This window comes from Aquarana catesbeiana, linkage group LG04 (assembly GCF_042186555.1).
Source record: "Aquarana catesbeiana isolate 2022-GZ linkage group LG04, ASM4218655v1, whole genome shotgun sequence".
NCBI lineage: Eukaryota > Metazoa > Chordata > Amphibia > Anura > Ranidae > Aquarana > Aquarana catesbeiana.
Genome location: NC_133327.1, coordinates 628,434,261 through 628,458,661, shown reverse-complemented (window position 1 = coordinate 628,458,661; position 24,401 = coordinate 628,434,261). Strand labels below are relative to the sequence as shown.

General features: G+C 45.1%; 1 protein-coding gene across 1 annotated transcript; it reads left to right on the top strand.

Annotated features, from left to right (window-relative positions):
• The first annotated feature begins 1,628 nt into the window (after nt 1-1,628).
• On the top strand, nt 1,629-23,271 carry LG04H1orf115 (linkage group 04 C1orf115 homolog). Its single transcript, XM_073628354.1, has 2 exons — nt 1,629-2,074; nt 19,121-23,271. The coding sequence occupies exons 1-2, from the start codon at nt 1,751-1,753 to the stop codon at nt 19,241-19,243; spliced, it is 447 nt and encodes a 148-aa protein (XP_073484455.1). The 5' UTR covers nt 1,629-1,750; the 3' UTR covers nt 19,244-23,271.
• Nucleotides 23,272-24,401: the final 1,130 nt, after the last annotated feature.

The window sequence follows — 24,401 nt, the reverse complement described above, 5'->3', positions numbered from 1 at the left end:
GCCAGCAGGACCCACAGGCTGGCCTGCACAGAGTCCTGACCTCAACCCTATAGAACACCTTTGGGATGAACTAGAGTGGAGATTGCTAGCCAGGCCTTCTTGTTCAACATCTGTGCCTGACCTCACAAATGCGCTTCTGGAAGAATGGTCAAACATTCCCATAGACACACTCCTAAACCTTGTGGACAGCCTTCCCAGAAGAGTTGAAGCTGAGAAAGGTGGGCCAACTCAATATTGAACCCTACAGACTAAGACTGGGATGCCATTAAATTCATGCGTGTAAAGGCAGGCATCCCAATACTTTTGACAATATAGTGTACACCAAGGACCCTAAAGCAGCCCATAGATGATTCAGTTTTGTTTGTTCAACCAGTGGGCTGAAAAAAACGGAAAAAAAAAAAACGACCCAATTCCCCATCCACACATTGAAGGTAGATGGGGAATCACTCCCGCAGAGCTATTGTGTTCTGACAATGGGGGTACTTAGGCTGGCCATACATTATACATCTTTCTTATTCAATTTCCTTTAGATTTACCTTCAACTATGCAGTGCAAGCTCCTGATTGCATACAAATTGAAAGTGTTTAGGCTTGACTTCATATTATATGGTTTTGGTAAATCTAAAGGAAAATTGTTCAAATTGTATAATTCATTGTCCCCATACATAAATTGGAATTCGTCTGGTCCCTGCTGAACCGGCTGAATTTTGATCCACGTATGGCAGCCTTTTGATTCAAGGAAAAATACACATGACTCTTATATTGAGACAATATTTGCTCATCCCAGAGCTCAGCCTTAAAGCGGAGTTCCACACAAAAATGGAACTTCCGCTTTTCGGAACCCTCCCCCCCTCCGGTGTCACATTTGGCACCTTTCAGGGGGGAGGGGGGTGCAGATACCTGTCTAAGACAGGTATTTGCACCCACTTCCGGCATAGACTCCCATGGGAGTCTACGCCACTTCCCGTCCCCACCGCGCTGTCTGCTGGGAACACACAGCTCCCTGGAGATAGCGGGGACCACTTGGGACGCGCAGCACGACTCGCGCATGCGCAGTAGGGAACCGGGAAGTGAAGCCGCAACGCTTCACTTCGTGATTCCCTCACCCAGGATGGCGGCGGCAGCTGCCGAGAACCGAGTAGGTTCTCGGCGTCCCCTGTCGACATCGCTGGACCCTGGAACAGGTAAGTGGCCATGTATTAAAAGTCAGCAGCTGCAGTATTTGTAGCTGCTGGCTTTTAATATTTTTTTTTTTTGGCGGTGTGGGTGAACCCCCGCTTTAAGTGAATTGATGTGTTGGCATGTTGTAATGTGTCACATGAAAACAAAGTTGCTCTATAAAACAGTTAATCTTATTTTTAGATGGCATTGTGTCCCCTGTGATGGAATTACCCAAAAAAGAATGGTATAGCTGCAAACATACAGGATCTTTAGGAACAATCCTCTGGCAGGGAGGGAACATCCTGCAGCAAGTCAAACAAATAAACCTTTCTTAATGGAACAATGAACAAGAAGACCCCCAGCTAGGGGACACAACAAAACTTCTTCCCTGGGAGGGCAGCCAAGTCAGCCACTAGGGAACAGCCATAGGAAATAACAGGGGTTGTAATGATATAAAACGCCCACTAGATGGCGTAGGAGAGCACAGACATTCCTGTGCAGTAGGAAGCAAAGTCCAAGCTGCGATCTAATTGTCGGGTATTTAGTTCACCAGCTCAGTGCAGTCAGCTGGCAGTATACAGGCTGTAGACATGGCCGGGCGGCCCAAGCTCAGAGGCAAGAAAAAAAAGAAGTATAGAAAACTGCAGCAGGACAAGGAGCAGATCCTACTGCAGGAGGAGCAGGAGGTGACCCAGAAAGAGGTTGACAGCAGCCAGCAGGAGCCCCCAGGGCAGGCAGAGCAGAGCAAAGACAAGAAAAGCAAGAAAAAGAAGAAGAAGGAAAAGAGCAGCAAGAAAGTGCACCTGTCCCCCATCCCAGACAGGTATGACCCCCTGGAGGAGACAGCAGAGGAGACAGAGAGCAAGGAGGACAAGAAGTACAAGAGGAAGCAGAAAGTCAAAAAGTATGCCAAGGTGAGCAAAAAGTATGCCATGGTGAGCAAAAAGTATGCCAAGGTGAGCAGGGAGTGGGGAGGGCAGGGGTGGCAGGGTATTCCAGGAACAGTTACCCAGGGTCTCAAGGTTTGTACACAGAAATGTGCTTTCTTGTTTTCCAAAAATAGGTCCATAAATCACACAATAAGGTATTATTATTAGTATTATTATTATACAGGATTTATATAGCTGCAACAGTTTGCGCAGCACTTTACAACATCGGGGAAGACAGTACAATTAAAATACAGTTCAATACAGGAGGGATCAGAGGGCCCTGCTCGTTAGAGCTTACAATTACACATATAACTTTAAGTGAGCCATAACTGGTAACCTTTCTCAACCCTTCTTCTCCAGAGGAAACATTGAAATAATTTTCAGATGTTGGAGAACACCTACTAAAACCAATTAATTGGAGGTCAGTGGGAAAATGCCCCCATTTACAGTGATATTCAGACACCCCCCCCCAATCCCTCAGAGATAGCCAAAAAGATCATTGGTGCCATACCACTGGCTCTGCCAAGTGGCCTTGGCCCAGGAACAATGCAGGTACAATTAAATGAGAGGTCAATTAGCCACAGCTCAAAGAACTTCAAGCAATACCTAGGTTTCCATGGAACCCTGGTTGAGAATGGCTGGGTGATTAGTGATTTCTGATGTTCCAGATGGATTTTATGTTGCAAGCTTCAATCTTCTGGCACAGTAGCAGCAGAGTAAATCTTTTTTTTTCTACATACACTGTATTGTCAAAAGTATTGGGATGCCTGCCTTTACACGCACATGAACTTTAATGGCATCTCAGTCCGTAGGGTTCAATATTGCGTTGGTCCACCCTTTGCAGCTATAACAGCTTCAACTCTTCTGGGAAGGCTGTCCACAAGGTTTAGGAGTGTGGCTATGGGAATGTTTGACCATTCTTCCAGAAGCGCATTTGTGAGGTCAGGCACTGATGTTGGACGAGAAGTCCTGGCTCGCAGTCTCCGCTCTAATTTATCCCAAAGGTGTTCTATCGGGTTGAGGTTTGGACTCTGCAGGCCAAGTTCCTCCACCCCAAACTCGCTCATCCATGTTTCTAAAAGAAAAGGGGGTCTATGGGACTTTATCTGAGGAGATGACGTTGTCATCAACCTCCATCACTATTATTGTGTACACAAGAGAACAGGGAGGTGGGACTTTAAATGAAGTATGCGGAGGGTCAAGTGTTGTGTGGCATTATACTTGACATATTTATAATATATGTAAAAGAGTAGGACATTAGTCTCATAATTCATATTCGATAGAAAATTGATATACTACACATATAATTGACATATCTATATAGTATAGATATGTCAATTATATGTGTAGTATATCAATTTTCTATCGAATATGAATTATGAGACTAATGTCCTACTCCTTGACATATATTATAGATATGTCAAATATAATGCCACACAACACTTGACCCTCCTCATACTTCATTTAAAGTCCCGCCTCCCTGTTCTCTTTTCCCTCGCTCATCCATGTCTTTATGGACCTTGCTTTATGCACTGGTGCACAGTCATGTTGGAGCAGGAAGGAGCCATCCCCAAACTGTTCCCACAAAGATGGGAGCATAAAATTGTCCAAAATGTCTTGGTATGCTGACAACTTAAAGTGGTTGTAAACCCTTACAGACCACTTTGTGCTACAGGTAAGCCTATAATAAGGCTTACCTATACCTACCCAGGATATCTCCTAAACCTGCACGGTTTAGGAGATATCCCCTGTATTTGCATGTGCCGACGCCATAGGCACGTGCGCACTGACACAAACTGAAGCAATGGCACGTATGTGCCATTGCTTCAGTGAGTGTGCCGTTACCGTGCGCATGTGCAGGAGTGATGCTCGTACACAGCATCGGCCAGCGACATCACTCCTGGGGGTTACTTCTGGGTATTGTGACTCCGGTGTTGTGATTGGCCGGAGCCGCGATACCCGGAAGTAACCCCTGGGAGTGTTGTCGCCGGCCGGTGCTGTGTACGGGCGAGGGCTTCGATCTCCCAATCCCAACCCCTGAAAAACAACCCCACACCATAATCCCCCTTCCACCAAATGATTTGGACCAGTGCACAAAGCAAGGTCCATAAAGACATAGATGAGCGAGTTTGGGGTAGAGGAACTTGACTGGCCTGCACAGACTCCTGACCTCAACCTAATAGAACACCTTTGGGATGAATTAGAGCGGAGACTGCGAGGCAGGCCTTCTCGTCCAACATCAGTGCCTATCCTCACAAATGTGCTTCTGGAAAAATGGTCAAACATTCCCATAGACACACTCCTAAGCCTTGTGAAAAGCCTTCCCAGAAAAGTGGAAGCTGTTATAGCTGGAAAGGGTGGGCCAATGCAATTTTTAACCCTACAGACTAAGACTGGAATGCCATTAAATTTCATGTACATGTAAAGGCAGGTGTCACAATACTTTTGACAACATAGTCTATATGATATTTCACTTTTTACTCACTGCTGTTTTGGAATCAGATTGATTGATTTCAGTGTGCTGCAAATAAGATGACTGCTAAGAATTCCACCCCAGCAACCCTAGAAATGTGAAACTAACCTAATGCCCTGTACACACGATAGGATTTTCCGATGGAAAATGTGTGATAGGACCTTGTTGTCGGAAATTCGGACCGTGTGTGGGCTCCATCACACATTTTCCATCGGAATTTCTGACACACAAAGTTTGAGAGCAGGATATAAAATTTTCCGACAACAAAATCCGTTGTCGGAAATTCCGATCGTGTGTACACAAATCCGACAGACAAAGTGCCACGCATGCTCAGAATAAATTAAGAGACGAAAGCTATTGGCTACTGCCCCGTTTATAGCCCCGACGTACGTGTTTTACGTCACCGCGTTCAGAACGATCGGATTTTCTGACAACTTTGTGTGACCGTGTGTATGCAAGACAAGTTTGAGCCAACATCCGTCGGAAAAAATCCATGGATTTTTTTGTCGGAATGTCCGATCAATGTCCGACCGTGTGTACGGGGCATTAGGAAGCATCTCCAAAGAACAAAGTGACCATGCTCTGATCATGTCACTTCTAAGTAAAACATTTATTAATCCAATACAGCTGGCATTGACATCCCTGCCTACAGACCATCCCCTCTGATATGTTTCACCCACATTGCAACCTTGAAATGCGTTAGTAGGATAGCCTTTAGATGGGGCTGTCAATGTTTGCTGGATTGGCTCAATGGAAATCTTGGAAGTGATGTTATCAGAGCACGGTCACTTTATTCTTTGGAAGTACTTTCTATGGTTTGTATTGAATTTCTAAAGTTTGGAGAAACTTGGAGACAGTTACATGGAGCATGGATGGGCTCCCAGGGCAGCACCAGAACTCCAGAACTGGAAGGAGTCTGAGGGCTCAGAGCAGCGGTAGCTGTATTCTTTTCAACTAACCTTAGAAAGTATTATTTCTTGAGGTAAGGATTAATGTTGGAAAACGCTCGGAGCCGAGACAAGCTGACTTTATAAATCCACCATCTCCTCTCAAGCTGTTGTTAGATGGGCCGGGGCAGGAGGGGAAGGAGGGAGGGGGTCAGATCGAATCTCATAACTGTTGGATTATACCCCCAAATCTGCTATGTGAAGTCCTCAGCTAGTTTTAGATCTGCTATTAATAATGGGATAAGTTGGCACCTCCGAGCACCACATCACGTCATACCAGTTTATTACACTCATTAAGCCACATTAGTTCATAGTCTAAAGTCAACTAGTTGTGTCATTAGGATTACACAATATTTGCTGTGCTGAGATCACTGAGATCTGTTGTTATGCTATATTTATGTTATGCACTTTCTACATTGCACCAATCACAGATCTGTTATAGGCTAATTAGTTCATTTGATTTTTTTTCTCTATATGAGGTCTAATTAAAGTGTACAGTATCTAAACTCCCCAACAAGGATGTAATATATTGCAGCTTACCAGTCCTTGGATGTGGTGGCTGCATTTGTTTTCCTTTTTTTCAGGCTTTTTTCTTCTTTTATTGTCAGCTGGTGTTTCCGCTAGAAACACACTTCCTGTCCTAGGGGACAAGGCTCCCTCGCTGCACTCTGTGGGGAAGCAATGTTGTCACCCTAGGCTGCTCTCCTGATTTGGACTACAAACATCTTCTCCTCTCCTCACATTCTTTACTTAAAGAGAAGCTCTAGGCCCCTTCTGAAAAAAATAAATTTAGCAGCTACAAATACTGTAGCTGGTGACTTTAAATATTAGGACACTTACCTGTCCATGGATTCAGCGGTATCCTTACCCAAGCCGATTTTTCAGTAGGCTGCCGCCGCCATTTCCACTAAGGCAAACCAGCAGTGAAGCCTTGCGGCTTCACAGTCGGTCCCCTACTGTGCATGCGTGAAGCATGCTGCGTTTTGTGAATGGCCTGGCAACGGCGGAAGGAGGAAAGGGGGCAAAACTTCCGGCTGACTTTGCCACAGCAAAATCAGCCGGAACAGGGAGCGGGTACCTGTCAAAACCAATTACACGCCCCCCCACTGAATGGTGCCAAATGTGGCAGGGGGGAGGAGGCAAACAAGCGGAGCTGCCCCTTTAAACTGGCCATAGGTTGATCAAATCTTGACCGGTTCAGGGGGGACCAGCCAAGATTTTATTCATCTATGGGCGTGCTCACTGTACCTATCGATCCACCTGGGTACAACCAGCATGTTAGTTTTTTAGCATTGCATTTATTGTCAGTGGCTGTATCTGCTAGCAATAATCACTGTGTTCTCCCTACAGTATGTAAAAATGCTCTGGCCAATTCTGTGGGCATTATGACGCCAACTAATAAAAGCTAAGCTCCGTCCAATGTGCTTCGTCAGATGCCATTGTCAGGGGTAGTATATTACATTTTTCTTCTTGTGTTTAGATACACCAGACACCAGATTAGCATTTTTTTAAAATATGACTTGCCCTGCAGTTTCTCACTTCAATAAAGAAGTAGTTCTCACTACAATCAGGGCCGGATTAACATAGGGGCTGATGGAGCTGCAGCTCCAGGCCCCTGCCTTAAAATCGGCCCTCCCAGTCAGCAGTAAAAGGCCGATTTTCTCGTGTCCATAAACTTCTATGGGACAGGAGAAGCTGTGTGTAAATGGAGGGGTGTCTGGCTGCATCTGTGTTTGCTCACTGTGTTTATTACATTGTCACAGTGCACAGTTCTCCCCTACACAAATGGGAGAGGCTGAGTCGGCTCTGCCCCTCCCCTCCCCTCTCTCACTCTGTGAAGTCTGTGGCTGTGTAGTGAAGGAGCCGTGTGGGTGGGAAATTATGAACAGAACAGCGGCAGATATCTGAGTGATGAGCCTCCAGGGACCATCCAAATGTGAGCTCAGTGACTCTTATCTCCCTTCCCCTCCTTTTTATCTTATTCCTCCAGCAGTAGCTCTTATAACTGCAGCCAAAGTGTTAAGAATTGTGTCCTCAGCTTGTGGTAGTACTCGGTCCCTTGTGCTTTTAGGAAGGGTTCACACTGGTTTGCTATGTTTTGGCCCATTGCTGGTGTATCCACAGTTTTCCTGCGTTTTACTCACAGTCCTATTGATTTCTATTAGGTTGCGTGTTTTTTTCTGAAAGTGCACCAAAATTCCTGCATGCTGCATCTTATCTTTGGCGCACTGTCAGAAAATGCAGCAAAACCTGCAACCTGATATATATCAATAGGACTGCAGCTAAAACTGCAGATACACAAGCAGTGCGGCCGACTGCAGCACACCAGTGTGAGCCCAAAGGCTGTACACACAACCCCCTGTAGAACTTGGTCTGATCAATACTCCTGGCATACACACACACGGCCATACCATCCCAGCTCAGGAGGGGTGGGGGCTCCAGGGATTTGATTGACTATACAGGCCCTGTCCCTCCTATCTGTCTGGGCAGAGTTCTGGAGGCAGTGGCAGGCTGCTGGTGGCAAGTGGCACACTCTATCTGGTTGCATGCTGCTGGTGGCAAGTGGCACACTGTGTCTGGTGGCAGGCTGCTGACTGTATCTGGTGGCAGGTGGCACACTGTATCTGGTGGCAGGCTTCTGTTGGCAAGTGGCACACCATATCTGATGGCAGGCTGCTGGTGGCAAGTGGCACACTGTATCTGGTGGCAAGTGGCACACTGTATCTGGTGGCATGCTGCTGGTGGCAAGTGGCACACTGTATCTGGTGGCAGGCTGCTGGTGGCAAGTGGCACACTATCTGGTGGCAAGTGGCACACCATATCTGGTGGAATGCTGCTGGTGGCAAGTGGCACACTGTATCTGGTGGCATGCTGCTGGTGGCAAGTGGCACACTGTATCTGGTGACAGGCTGCTTGTGGCAAGTGGCACACTGTATCTGGTGGCACACTGTATCTGGTGGCAGGCTGCTGGTGGCAAGTGGCACACTGTGTCTGGTAGCAGGCTGTGGGTGGCAAGTAGCACACCATATCTGGGGCAGGCTGCTGGTGGCAAGTGGCACACTGTATCCGGTGGCATGCTGCTTGTGGCAAGTGGCACACTGTATTTGGTCGCAGGCTGCTGTTGGCAAGTGGAACACCATATCTGGTGGCAGATTGCTGGTGGCAAGTGGCACAGTGTATCTGGTGACAGAATGTTGGTGGCAAGTGGCACACTGTATCTGGTGACAGGCTGCTTGTGGCAAGTGGCACACTGTATCTGGTGGCAAGTGGCACACTGTATCTGGTGGCAGGCTGCTGGTGGCAAGTGGCACACTATCTGGTGGCAAGTGGCACACCATATCTGATGGCATGCTGCTGGTGGCAAGTGGCACACTGTATCTGGTGGCAGGCTGCTGGTGGCAAGTGGCACACTGTGTCTGGTAGCAGGCTGTGGGTGGCAAGTAGCACACCATATCTGGTGGCAGACTGCTTGTGGCAAGTGGCACACTGTATCTGGTCGCAGGCTGCTGTTGGCAAGTGGAACACCATATCAAGTGGCAGGCTGCTGGTGGCAAGTGGCACAGTGTATCTGGTGGCAAGTGGCACACTGTATCTGGTGGCATGCTGCTGGTGGCAAGTGGCACACTGTATCTGGTGGCAGGCTGCTGGTGGCAAGTGGCACACTGTATCTGGTGGTAAGTGGCACACTGTATCTGGTGGCATGCTGCTTGTGGCAAGTGGCACACTGTGTCTGGTAGCAGGCTGTGGGTGGCAAGTAGCACACCATATCTGGGGCAGGCTGCTGGTGGCAAGTGGCACACTGTATCCGGTGGCATGCTGCTTGTGGCAAGTGGCACACTGTATTTGGTCGCAGGCTGCTGTTGGCAAGTGGAACACCATATCTGGTGGCAGATTGCTGGTGGCAAGTGGCACAGTGTATCTGGTGACAGAATGTTGGTGGCAAGTGGCACACTGTATCTGGTGACAGGCTGCTTGTGGCAAGTGGCACACTGTATCTGGTGGCAAGTGGCACACTGTATCTGGTGGCAGGCTGCTGGTGGCAAGTGGCACACTATCTGGTGGCAAATGGCACACCATATCTGATGGCATGCTGCTGGTGGCAAGTGGCACACTGTATCTGGTGGCAGGCTGCTGGTGGCAAGTGGCACACTGTGTCTGGTAGCAGGCTGTGGGTGGCAAGTAGCACACCATATCTGGTGGCAGACTGCTTGTGGCAAGTGGCACACTGTATCTGGTCGCAGGCTGCTGTTGGCAAGTGGAACACCATATCAAGTGGCAGGCTGCTGGTGGCAAGTGGCACAGTGTATCTGGTGGCAAGTGGCACACCGTATCTGGTGGCATGCTGCTGGTGGAAAGTGACACACTGTATCTGGTGGCAGGCTGCTGGTGGCAAGTGGCACACTGTATCTGGTGGTAAGTGGCACACTGTATCTGGTGGCATGCTGCTTGTGGCAAGTGGCACACTGTATCTGGTGGCAGGCTGCTGTTGGCAAGTGGCACACCATATCTGGTGGCAGGCTGCTGGTGGCAAGTGGCACACCGTATCTGGTGGCATGCTGCTGGTGGAAAGTGACACACTGTATCTGGTGGCAGGCTGCTGGTGGCAAGTGGCACACTGTATCTGGTGGCAGGCTGCTGGTGGCAAGTGGCACACTGTATCTGGTGGTAAGTGGCACACTGTATCTGGTGGCAGGCTGCTGGTGGCAAGTGGCACACCGTCACTGGTGGCAGGCTGCTGGTGGCAAGTGGCACACTGTATCTGGTGGCAGGTTGCCGGTGGCAAGTGGCACACTGTATCTGGTGGCAGGTTGCCGGTGGCAAGTGGCACACTGCATCTGATAGCAGGCTATGGGTGGCATCTGGCGGCAGGCGATGGTGGCAAGTGACAAGCTCAGGTTCCCACTGATTCTGCATCATGATGAGTTGAACTATTTCACTATATATTACAATGTAGTAATAGAAATAATGGAATTTGATCATCCTGACGCCATATCAAGCATAGTGTCAGGATGATTTTAAGTGCTAACACCAGCCATTTGCCCGAAAAATCACCCCCGCCACCTATTTCCCCATCAAACCCAAGACTACATCCCCCCTCATCTTTTTTTTGGGAAGGGGGGGATGTCCCTGAATGGCAGTTTGGAAATGTGGTCGCCCTATGTTGCTGTTAGTGAGAGACTGCATAGCAGGTGGTATTGGTGGTGTTGCTGCTGCTCAGAGGCTGCACGGCTGATATTACTGGTGAGAGTAGATTTAATTTGTTTTAGCAAAAAATGTTTGCACTTTCATATTGTTTCCATAAAAAGGCCACCAAAATCCTCAGCACCAGGCCCATGATGCTCTTAATCTGGCCCTGACTACAATACTCACCTCCTCTCCAGCGCTCACAGATTCACTGCTCTAAAATCTAGTGGTGGTCCCCAGGTTGAATGATCATATTTTACAGACTTCCTGTGAAGCCCAGGGTGTCAAGGATCTGCCCCCCAAGGTTGTATCTTAAAACCTGCCTGGACTACAGAGAACATCACTACTTAAGCCCATGCTCTGCAGTATTCTGGACTCACCACTCGAGGAAAAAGAATAGGACCCATAATGTCACACCAAAGATTACTGGAGTTTAATTTTAGCAATAAATTTACAATCCACAAACTTTACACTAAAAACAAAACAAAAAAAATATATATATACACACACACACACACAAACACACACTACTTGTTTACTTGTTCCAGGTCAGTTAAAAAAAACTATTAAAGCCAGAGGATGATCATTACAGCCAAGCTAGTAGTAGTACACTCAGACATTTAGATTGAGAGATTAGCAACGGCAGCCCCATATATCTCTGCAGTTTTTTTTTTCACACTGTGCAATGCAGAATGTCACAGAACAAGCCTAACCACACTTTGTGCTGGGTTGACCTGAGTAGGTAATCATGATCTACAGCCATGCTGAGGGTTAAATCAACACTAACAAGCCTGTATAGGAGAGTAGGAGCTCCTAATTCACATGAGAAATGCAGCATAGGCATGCCATCGTCCTGAAATGACAGTGTATGCTTCAGCAGTCCTGAAGTATAGGTACATGTACAGGCAGGGTGGATTTGATTTAAATCAAGTCAATTTAAATCACTAGTAAAAAGGATTGATTTAAATCAACTCAATTTAAATCATAATTTTTAAAGAGCAACTGTCACCTCTGTCCCGCAGCAGCTCCTCCTCTGACCCGCTGTTGACTCTCAGACAGTCCCATTCACTTTAATGGGACGGTGGGTGATGCGGCATTGACACAACAAGGTGAGGGACGTGGTGGCAGCAGGTGAGTGGATGCCCGCCAACAGGCGCTGCCATGATGGATCTGAAATGACAGGTGCTCTTTAAATGTAAAGACTTATTCTTGCTGGTGTTAGAATCTTTAATATTTGCAAACAAAATTAAGGTTTCCTATTTAGAGTAATAAGCTCTCAGCTTAGTAAAACAGCGATATCAGAACCGATTCAATCATACAGTTTGTAGTGTACATAGATTTGCAAAACAATGGGATAAAGGAATATTCTTGAACTTTGTTTTATCTCATAGTTACTGTGAAATTGTGTGAATGCATCAATGCAGTGCATGTTATATCAGCTTGTGGATTCATTTAATGAGTTTACCATAAATGTAAATATTGCAGAATATACGGTCTCATGCTACAGAACTAAGCTCTATTTCATGCTGAATAAATTAAATTATTATTGTATCTTAAATATAAAACTATCTTTATATTTTTAGCATTTTATTAAAATAATTTTGATTAAAAAAAATGATTTAAATAAAAAGAATCAGATTTTTTTAAAAAAAATCATCGATTTATATCCACCCTGTGTACAGGTAACACTGCTGACAGTCATGTGATACACACTTCCTGTGTCTGAGACATCAGCATATTCAGATGACAATCATTCTGCCTATGGGACTGCACAGAAATTAGCTAATTTTCAAAAACTGGTTTAGGTGAAGGTTTTTAAAATGTACTTTTCAGGAGAGTACAAGCAGAAGATATTTAAATTATATATATATATATATATATATATATATATATATATATATATATATATATATATATATATATATATATTTATTTTTTCTTTTACTGTTTTATATTTTTTGTCATAGATACAATTTCTGTTATACAGATAAATAAGTCAAGTATATGTTAAGCCCATTTTTTTTTTTAGTGTAGCACCCTCTACCTCAGGTAGGATGTGTTAGAGGTAGTGTTTTCTTTTTTACAGTCAGTGCAGGTAAATTTAGGCAGGCCTAGCTGTGAGCTAGGCGGCCTGTTTGTTTTTGATCTGGGGGCTGGGAGTGGTTTTGAGAGTAGCAGTAGGTGACTGACATGCACTTTATCTCTCTGGCGCCTCCTCTGTTTCTAGAGGGTTCTGGAAAAAAGGCAGGGCAGAGGATTGGAGTGGCATGGATTGTATCTGGGAGCCCTTACCAATCCCCAACTAGGATTGGCAGGGGGCAGGCCTCCTATATATACTCACGGTCAGCCTGTTAGGGAGGAGTTGTCGGGTGGAAGAACTGAGCGATGGAGTGTTAGGCTGTCATGGCCTTTGAGGGAGCCCCCTTTCTGGGGGGGGGGGGGGGGGGGGGTGACCTTGGACCTGGAGCTTGGGAGCTGGGAGGGAACCCCTTCATACCATCCTATCTCAGGGTGTCTTGAACAGGAGCAGGAGGAGGACAGCAGGGAGCACTGCCAGGAAAGTCATTCAGGAGGGATCCATTCCGGGGTCGGTGAGTGACAGGCACAGTGTGAAGATCTAGGAGAGACATGTCAGGAGTGGATGTGAAGCCAAACACATCAAAAAAGCATGTTGAAGCGGTAGGCGCTTAAATGTGTGTTAAATTCAAATCAAGTGTAATTGAGCCCTAACAGTTTAGGTTTTATTTTTAAATACTGTATAAATATTTAAAGTGTAAGTTCACCTTTAGTCCCTGTTCACACTAAGGTGACCTGTCAGGCGAATTAGGCGCCTGACAAGTTGTGCTCCATGAAGTGCAATTGAACCGTTCTAATCAGAGTGACTCAAGTCGCTCCAACTTAGAAAAAGATTCCTGTACTATGTGGATGTGACTTCAGAGCGGCTTGCATTGACTTCTGACCAGAAGAAGTTTGCAAGTCGTGCTGTATGGGGCGGCTTTAGAGTTGCGCGACTTTGAAGCCGCCCCAATGGGAACCGGCACTTACAGCGATCCCCTGCTGTCAGAAACCAAAAAGCCGATTCACCGGTCCAGGGATTTGAAAACCCTGCAGCTTAATCTCATGTCTATATTACTTGGCCAGTACGGACTACATGGATCTTAATTGGTCAGCAGCATCACATGCACGGTGCTGGCCAATCAGATGCTGTCTAGCCTGTACTGTCAGTACTGCGAGGAAAGGAGAGTCTGGTAGAGCCGGGACCAGCGGGGAATGAGGAGGGGGTCCAGTGTAAGGCTTGATTCACACCTATGCAATTTGATTTTGGTCGTTTCTGCAGTGCTTTTTGCTGTGCGTTTTGCGTTTTTGCACACGTGATTTTACCATGATTTTGCCACGATTTGCTTTTTTATGCTTATTTTTTTAGCCAGTTTGTTGTTGACAGATTTTAAAAATGCGAATCGCTGTAAAATCACGGCAAAAACGCGCTACATGCTTTCCTGTAGCTTCTTCATTAAAGTCTATTGAACCACAAAAAGCAAAAAAAAAAAGCGAAGTTTTGCGTTTAAAAAAAGTCCCTGATGCTTTCCAAAAACGCAGTGACTGAAAAAAGCATAGATGTGAATATGTCCCATAGGAAATCATGTTAAATGCACTGTAAAGCATTTGTGCCAAAAATGCATAGGTATGAACCGAGCCTAAGGTCACAGTACAGATTTTCTCTAAAGATGAACTTACGCTTTAAAGTGTATGTCAAGCCAAAAACTCAAAACATTTTTTTATTTTGTTTTGGCCTTGTTCACACGAGCATACAACAGTGTACGCCCGTGCAAAGGCCATAGTAATAGCTTTATCTGACAACTCATTTACGTCTCTGGAAATCTACATGCGTTGTATAATGTCAGCTGGCAATTATTTAAAGTGGTTGTAAAGTCAGAAGTTTTTTTTTATCTAAATGCTTTCTATGCATTAAGATAAAAAGCCTTCTGTGTGCAGCAGCCCTCCTTAGCCCCCAATACTTACCTGAGTCCGTCTAGATCCAGCGATGTTCCACAAGAGACTCAGTTGCCTGGGACTCTTCCCCCTCATTGGCTGAGACAGCAGCAAAGTGCCATTAGCTCCCGCTGCTGTCAATCAGACTCAATGAGCCAATGAGGAGAGAGAGGAAGCGGGGCCAGGCCACAGCTCTATGTCTGAATGGACACAGGGAGCTGTGACTCAGCTCGGGTGCCCCCATAGCAAGTTGCTTGCTGTGGGGGTACTCAACAGAGGGAGGGGCCAGGAGCACCGAAGAGGGACCCGAGAAGAGGCGGATCAGGGCTGCTCTGTGCAAATCCACTGAAACAGAGCAGGTAAGTATAACGTGTTTGTTATTTTTAACAGAAACGGTATCACTTAAAATGATCAAATTTCATATTTCTAGTTGAAAATTTTCGGTTATGTAGATATGTACTGTGTAAATAAGTTGAGATAGCTAAGAATCATCTCCTTATTTCACTTCCGGATCTAGAGGGGTGCTGGGGTAGGCTGTGCCCCCCCAGATTTTGGTCTTGCCCCCCCCCCCCCCCCAGCACCAGTGGCATAAGGCACTGAAGCCCAGCCCCACTACCATGGTGCCCATAGCCACAGGGATAAATTGAAAGTGTGTTGATACTTTGCATCCCCATATCAGACCGGCTGTTAAATTAAATCATTGTCACAATATAAAAAAATCACTGCGGGTGCCCATTATGTTAAAAAAAAAATGAAAAAGTTTTAGGCTTTAAGTAGGGAAGCATTGGAATATTGGTCTGGTTTTTATTGCTGTCTGTGTCCCCACAGAAGAGATTTCCCCTAACTTCCCGTTTATCTGATCCCTGTCAACAGAACAGGAAGTGAGGGGAAATCACAGGCAGCAGTGAAAAATACCTTACAGAGACCGTAACTCTTTCCTACTGTATCCAAACAAAAAACTACATTTTAACCAAAATTGGCTTTTAGATTAACTTTTTTTTTCATGGTAGGTGAGGAAATGTACGTCAGTGTCACAGGGTGGTAAGTGGGAACAATGCCTCCCAGATGCCCCTCAGTGCACCAGTACCAGTAGTGTTGTGTTTTTGGAATTGCAAAATAAATTATGCTTTACAGAACAGCTTTAATGTCTGATTGAGAACAGAGGTGTGTATTAACACTGAGCAGTCCCTGATAGTATTGTTACTTGTATTGTTGTATTGTATAGTATTGTTTATTGTATTGTTACTGGTAATAACCAGTAACAATACTGTAACAGGTTCTGGCAGTATTTTGTAATATACTGTATCAGCTGTCTCTGACACTCCCTCGTAACACAACCAATAAGGCTTCATTCACACTTATGTGACTCCAAAGTCGCACGATTTCCAGTGCAACTTTGGAGCGCAACTTTTATGCGCTTTTTGAGTGTAACTTTGAACCGATTTTACACTCTATGTACCCAGATAGCAAGCAATTGTGCTGCAAGTTTGAAAATAACTTGCTAAGCTATTGCTAGACTTGCCAACCTTCACAAGTTTGTTGCACAATTGCAGTCCGCAAGTCCACATTGCAAGACTCCAGATCAACTTTCTTTGCCAACATTCTGTAAGTCTGCTGCAAGTTCTGGTTCAGTTATGTTGTGCAATAGTCATCCCACCACAGGGGGCACTGTGACTGAATTTTCATGCTGTAGACTTACAGAGCTCTTGCTGTAGACTCACCACTGCAACTGTGCTCTTGCTAAAGACTTGCCACACACATTTGTTATAATTTGGAAAAGTGTCAACTAGAACTTCTGCTTCAAGTGCTCTGCAAGTGTACAACTTACCAGTAAAAATGTGCAGCATGTTAACAGACTTATAGTTCAACACTGCCACAAATTTGTGGCAAGTTATCCTTGCTATCTGGGTACTTAAACATATTATACTTACCTACTCTGTGCAGTGGTTTTTCACAGAGCAGCCTGGATCCTCTTCTCTTGTTCCTCTTCGGCCCTTCTGGCCCCTCCCTCCTGCCGAGTGCCCCCAAAGCAAGCAGCTTGCTATGGGGGCACCTGAGCCGAGCTGCAGCTCCCTGTGTCCATTCAGACACGGAGCCGTGGCCTGGACACACCCCCTCTCTCTCCTCATTGGCTCAGTGACTTTGATTGACAGCAGCCAAAGCCAATGGCTCTCTGCTGCTGTCTCAGCCAATAAGGAGGGAGAGTCCTGACCAGCCGAGTCTCTAGTGCAGGGATATGCAATTAGCGGACCGTCAGCTGTTGCAAAACTACAAGTCCCATCATGCCTCTGGGTGTCATGCTTGTGGCTGTCAGAGTCTTGCTATGCCTCATGGGACTTGTAGTTCTGCAACAGCTGGAGGTCTGCTAATTGCATATCCCTGCTCTAGTGTAACATCGCTGGATTGAGATGGGGCTCAGGTAAATATTAGGGCGGTTGCTGCATACAGAAGGTTTTTTATCTTTATACATAGAATGCATTAAGATAAGAAAACTTCTGCCTTTAGAACCACTTTAAGTTGCACCAAAAGATGCATTAAAGTAGTGCAGACACCTTTTCAAAGTACCTGTGACTTTAAGTCACATCGATCTGAATAGGTGCCATTGAAAACAATGGGTTGTGAGTTTGTGTACAAAGTAGCATGACAAGTCGCACTAGTGTGAATGGAGCCTAACAGAGGAAATGTAAAATGTTTGTAATCAGAAAAAAAAAATTCCTAAAATTGTTTGTTTTTTCATTTTTGTGCTAAGAATTACTTGTTGCAAACAAACCACATATATTTAACCATGCCCACTAAACACATTAACATATCATATACACATAGCAGTTAAAATATGAGCTCTGGTAAGGAGATGTGATACCATTCCAAAATACAAGAAATGCAAACACAAAATTATACACAGCATCACATATCAGAATGTCTGTTGTATAAAGTTACCGACGCGTTTTGACCCATACGGTCAAGGTTTTCTTCAAGAGGTTGGTTTGCTGTTGGAGAATTATATTTAGCATTTCAAATGTCAATCAATAATTAATGGACAGTTTAAAAAAAAAAAAACATAAGGTATAGTTACCAATGGAAGCTATAAATAGGGGGATCTCCTGACCAGAATTCCTTTAAAATCAATTAGATGATCCCATGTATCCTTTGGCCGCTCAACACTCCAAGGAGGGATATCATTCCACTCTGTATGGCTTACAAGGAGTCACACTGTAAGACACCCTCTGGGGGCATGTGAGGATGGGTGGTCCGCACCTGCAGCAAATCCCCAAAGATATCATTATATCATGTGTTAAGAGATACTAGTTTAATACTGAGGTGTCTGTTGATGGTCAAAGTAATTTCCAATGCTCACTGTATATATATTTCTGTCTTATAGTAGTGTTATCATAGTGTTAATTGTTAATACCAAAATAAATAAATTCTAATGCCACGTACACACGATCGGGAATTTCCATCAGAAAAAACTTGGATGGTTTTTCCGACGGAATTCCGCTCAAGCTTGGCTTGCATACACACGGTTACACAAAAGTTCTCTGAAGTTCAATGCTTCCGAGCATGCGTCAAATTGTTTCTGAGCATGCGTGATTTTTTGTGCGTCCGAATTGCATACAGACGAACGTATTTTCGGATAGGAACTTTTCCCGACCAAAAAATAGAGAACATGCCCTCAATCTTTTGCTGGCTGGAATTCCGCCAGCAAAAGACTGATGGAACATACACACGGTTGCATTTTCCGACAAAAAGCTCTCATCGGAGTTTTGCTTTTCCGATCGCGTGTATGCGGCATTAGTGTGTATGTCTTGTTTAAAGTGTGGTTGTGTTGAGAGGGTTGTGAATGATGGTGTTAGATGAAACACTAAGGAGTGAAAGATGGTTGTGTGGTGACATGGATGTGCGATATGTGTGAACCAAAGTGAAAGGATGGGGGAATTCTCCCATATTGTACTTTACTTGGGGTGTGCACCAATATCATCTCTCTTACCATGTTTTTTCCCCATGCTATATAAAAGTTTCTATTTTTTATATATAATACTCATTAAAGTTGCAACATTCCATCCCTTTGGTCATTGATTGTAGTCATCTCAGCTTATGTCTACACCTCACTAGCCAGTGAAAAGTCAACAGTGACAGAGTTCCTAAAACTCCACTCACTTCTTGTATGACAGTGGTCCCCGACTGCCTCAACAAATAAAGTGTCACTCCTTAGCTGCTCCCCTGCAATGATGGGCCTCAAAGGAAGGAAAACAGAAGGTTCCTTTGATGATTGTGCCCCTACCAAGATCCAAAAATGAAGTTCTCTCAGTGTTGGTAAAAATGATTTTTCTCTGGATGGCGTTCATAATTCTGTTGCAGTTTTTCACGTCCAGATTATTGCCTTGAATTTAAATGTATTTTCACTTGTATGTGTTTCTTTTTCTCATTGTTTTCCTCTAGAATGTTGGCAAGGCTGTACGGACTGGCTGCCGTTACATGTTGATTGGTCTTCAGGGACTGGCAAATGCCTACATGGCCCCATTTGCTTTTTCTTCAGTGGTGATCTCCTCCACGAACCGCTAACTTGATCCAAATATCCGAGTCCAAACATTTCAAACACCAAACCTGCCTCCAAATAAAGACATTTCCCTCGAAAGATGAAGACCGCAGAATGGGAACCTCAGTGAAGAGGTTTGATTGTTCAGATTTACGACCATCCAACCAATCCAATAAGCGCATGTAATGTTATGTGTGAGAAGATCCATCATCTCCTGGTTTACCTTGTGGAGCTTCAACTGGAATTTGAAACTCTAGTTTTCTTGCGCCAGAATTAGAACTTGTGCTTCTAGTTGTGTTTCAAAGAATAGTGCTAACATACTTGACTGCATTCCAACCAAAGCTGTCTGACATTCATCTTTACTCAACTGGCAGGCTGCAACAGCTGGAAGATGTAGTGATGTAAGCCATGCCAGGCAACTAACATTTCCAGAATGAGGTCATCTATTTCGAGAATGATTCACCAAGCTACGATTGCACTTAAGGCGTGCTAAAATGACAAACAGCAATATTAAATAGGAGGTCACTTTAGCATGCCTTAAGCACACTTTCAAGTGCCTTACCTGCCCCCATGCCGTGATGAATCAGGGCTTGTGTGAAAAAAAATAAAATAAAAGTCAGCACCTGCAGTATTTGTAATATTAGGACACTTACCTGTCCTGGGAGCCCACTATGTCCTCACCCAAAGCCGACCCGTCCCTCGGCTCCCGGGTGGAGCTGAGGGATGGGTCGGCTTGCAGCTTCACAGCCTGGTTCTCTACTGCGCATGCACACCCTCACTGGTCCCCGCTGTCTTCTGGGGGACCTGTGTGTCTCCCAGAAGACAGCGAGGAGGACGGATGAGGGACCGGACATGGCGTAGATCGGCGCGGATCCTGCGGCGAACTATCGCCGGAAGTGGGAGCAAAAACCTGTATTAGACAGGTATCTGCTCCCCCTCCCCCCTTTTGGGTGGAACTCCGCTTTAACAAGTTTGTGTGTTTTTTAATTCCCGAAGTGTCAATAGACTTAATAAAGAAAGGTGGGTGATCCCCTCACAATCCGGATAGTAATAGGATGGCTTTTGCATGTTGAAGAAGGTTAGATGTACGTGTGTATGAAAGAGGCCAGCAGTGGCTTTTTACTGTCCTTCTGCCAAGTTGCTTTCAGTTCCATTAATGACAATATAAGTTGGGACGTCCTGGTGCTATAAATTCATTTAAAGGGACGTGCTGAGCTTGTGTCCTCCTGTGTTCACAATGCATCAGGGCAGCCACTCACCACGGACCACGGAAGCAAGTGGAGATCACTGGAGTAGCAATATCTGTTTCAGTGGTTTCCAGTTTGAGGATATGAGCCAGGTATGGTATATACATAATTACACCGGTCAAAGCTTGTAACCATGTAACCCCTCAGAATTCATTTTTTGGGCCATCTGAATAACATTTAATACTGGTTGTTCTGGCCTATAGAATTTTGTACTTCAGCTTTGCTCATTGCACTGTCTCTCTGAGCAAGTCTGGTGACATTCTGCGCATGATAATGACACATGATGATTTCCAAATGTTTTTATTCATGGAAGAGTATTCCAACAGCCATATTTTGGAGCACCAGGTCACCCTGATCAATTGTGGGGGGAATTTATCAAACCAATCAGCTTCTATCTACAGCTTATTCAGTTAAAGTGGTTCTAAAGGCTCAAGGTTTTTTAACCTTCATACATTCTATGCATGAAGGTAAAAAACCTGTGTGCAGTAGCCCCCCCAGACCCCAATACTTACCAGAGCCCCATCGCAATCCAGCAATGTGCAAGAGAGACTCGGGTTTCTGGGGACTCTCCCTCCTCATTGGCTGAGACAGCAGCAGGAGCCATTGGTTCCCAGTGCTGTCAAGCACAGCCAGGGAGCCAATGAGGAGAGAGGGGTCGGGGCCGACATGTTTGCTATTGGAAAAAAAATTGCCTTTAGTATCACTTTAAGCTTTGAAAATGATAGCTGATTGTTGCACAGATTCTCCGGTTTGATAAATTCCCCTCTATGTGTTATATGGAGCTGATAGCAAAGTGACATGAGCACAATAAATATTGGCCATACCTAGCCTTAGAAGAGAAGTTTGGCTGGTAGAGGTGAATGGGTTTCTCGGTTGCTTGTTAAAGGAAATGTTTACTAAGAGGATTATGAAGGCTTCCATTGCTGCTATGTCCCTGTCTGTCTCTGGCTTTGTTGCTTTCATTGACCCAGAACAAACATGTCTATTGAAGCCATTGGACTAACATCACAGCCTGGGAAGTAGTATTTTAAGACAAAGAGGTCAGCAATGGCAGCATTAGGTTAGGGACAGGGAGTTAGTTTTAGTTTCTGAAAGCTGTGACAGTGGAGCTGGTACTAATAGGTGCAAGCCAGGCTCTTCCAATCTTGTTTATAAGTCAAAGACACTCCCAAGTCATCTGGGCTACAGTTGGGTGATATGAGTACTTTATTTTTCCTACCATTAGTGTGTGTGAGTGAATCCAAGGACGTCAGTACGGTACACCGCCCCTTGGCTCATACAAATTTCCACTGTCCCCCCACCATCTAGATGCAATGCCCCTTGGGACATGTAGTCACAAAGAGGTGGCACACATTACTGCCGTGTGACGCTTGGGCATAATTTCATCCCTCCCACCGGATGATGCTATGTAGGTGGAAGCTGAAGATACCTGAGTCATGTCATTACCACAATAGATCAATTTTAAAAGTATTTATATCCAAAGCAAATTGAAACTATGGGAGGTGTAGAACAATTGGTGAGTTGTCCTGGAAATCTGCTTTAACAAATCTATATTTGTATCATAAAAAGGACTCATGAAGCTGGATATCTAAGAAACCTGAAAAGTAGAACTAAAGGCAAACCTTTTCTTTTTATTTTGGATAGAGTAGAGGAGGGTTATAACCCCTGTCAGTTTTTTCTTATATTTGCGTCCCATTGGGAAGATTTCTCTTAATTTCCTGTCCCATAGTCAATATAGGAAGTGAGAGGAAATCCCCCAAAGGAAGGGAATCCTTGGATGTCACTAGGATCATTAGATCTAGTGTCCCCATTGGAAGATTTCCCCTCTATTCCTGTTCTAGTGACAACCCAAAATTTGGGATTTTCTCTTACTTTCACTCTCTGCGATAACGGTAAACAGGACACATAAAATCTCCCTTACAGGAGGCTCCTTACAGGGTCATAGACAGCAAAAAAAAACTGACAGATGTTCTAATCCCTCTCTGTTCTATCCAACACTAAAACAAGTTTTGCTTTTTGTTATACTTTAAATAGAACCTGCTTCTGTCTGACTTTTCATCTATATATTAGTTCCAGGGAGGGAAATACTTGTTTCTGATGACTGCGAGGTCTCCGCCCTGGAACCAGTATTCAGTCAATGAGCTAGACGAATGGCAGCTTTCATCAATGGCTTCCCAGATAGATAAAAGTGGACTGTTAGAAATGCACTGAGATTTCATACATCCATGGCTTCAGTGCAAAAAAAAAAAAATGATGTAAAAAATGTTTACAATGATTTATTAAATTTTTGGAAAGTTCTAAAATAGAATGCGCAGGAAATGCACAATGTAATTTACTGTCTGTGACTGAGAATAATGAAGAAAATACAGATTCAGTGTTAACATTCCAATTTTTAAGTCAATTTTTCTTAATTTGTGTCAGTGATAAAATTGGTAAAGAGTTCATTGCAAGGCAAATCCCAATACTTTACAGCAGGCTGGACCAAAGTAAATTTTTTATTGTCTGTACCCCCCTGGTGGGATTCACACCCTTATTAGTGATGACTGTCACCGAAACAGAAAGTGATGGCATTTCCAAAATTTTACAATTGTCACCAGAACAAAAGGTGAAGAGAAATATTGAATGGGGACAACTGTTCTGGTAACAAAAGTCCAAGAAGTAATACTGTAAAAATCTGTGTTTTCATATTTGTGTTGTACTGCAACTTTTGTCAAGAGGACTGAAAAATGGCAACAGCTTTTATTGTACATTGTGTGATATAGAGGTGTACAGTATATTGCTTGTAAATAAAGTTCTATTCTTTCTCAGATTTGGCTAAAAAATATTTGTGTCATGGAGCTGCCAATGATGAAGTAAAGGTAAGGTGACCACGTGTCCGGGATTACCTGGGACAGTCCCGCATTTTTCAGGTCTGTCCCGGGTCCCGGGCACCTTCATTCTAGGACAATACAGTGTCCCGGAATGAAACTGATACAGCCACCCCCCCGGGCCGATCTGATGCCCCCCAAAAAAAGGCCGCCACATAACCGCTTAACTCACTGACAATACTTGTCCTGAAAATGTCTGCAGAGGCACAATCCCCGATGCGGCGGCCTTTTTGGGGGGCATGATCAGTGCTTCTGTGTAGAGCGTGCACCCGCTGCCCAGGCTGTGTTGTGATTCATATCAGCACAAGCTGATTTTTGGGAAGGAAGGGGGGTGTCCCTGAATGGCAGTTTGGAAATGTGGTCACCCTACCTAAAGATCTATTGTCACCTTGCACATTCTGGGCACAATGACTGTCTGTGAACAGGCCACCCTCTGACCCACTGATACCTATCCAATGCTCCCCCACCGCTCCTTCCTCTGCTGCAGCTGCCAAAAAAATACCCAGTGCCTGAGTGGAAATTATGTGCTGACGTCTCCCCATCTGTCCGGCAATATTAGGTCTGAGCACTGCATTATGGAAAAAGGTTACATGCTCCCCCATGGGTGGGAAGCACATGGTATTTTGCAGTGGAAGCAGGGCTGGTGCAAGGATTTTTGAAACCCTAGGCAAAACCTCATTTTGCCGCCCCAGCCGCGCCCCCTCCCCCATTGACTCCACCCTTACTGAGATTTTTGCGGCACCTCTTCACCTATTTCTTCAGCCGTGGTCCACAGGCCCGCACCTACACCTCTGGACCCGGCCTGATGACAAATAGTGGCGGCACCGGCTCGCTTCCTCGCGCCAGCCGTGGTCCACAGGTAAGAGCGGTATACAGACAGGCTAGGGCAGTATACAGACAGGCGATGTTCTATCGGTTTGAGGTCAGGACTCTGGGCCAGTCAAGTTCCTCCACCCCAAACTCGCTCATTCGTGTCTTTATGGACCTTGCTTTGTGCACTGGTGCGCAGTCATGTTGAAATAGGAAGGGGCCATCCCCAAAGTGTACCCACAAAGTTGGGAGCATGAAAT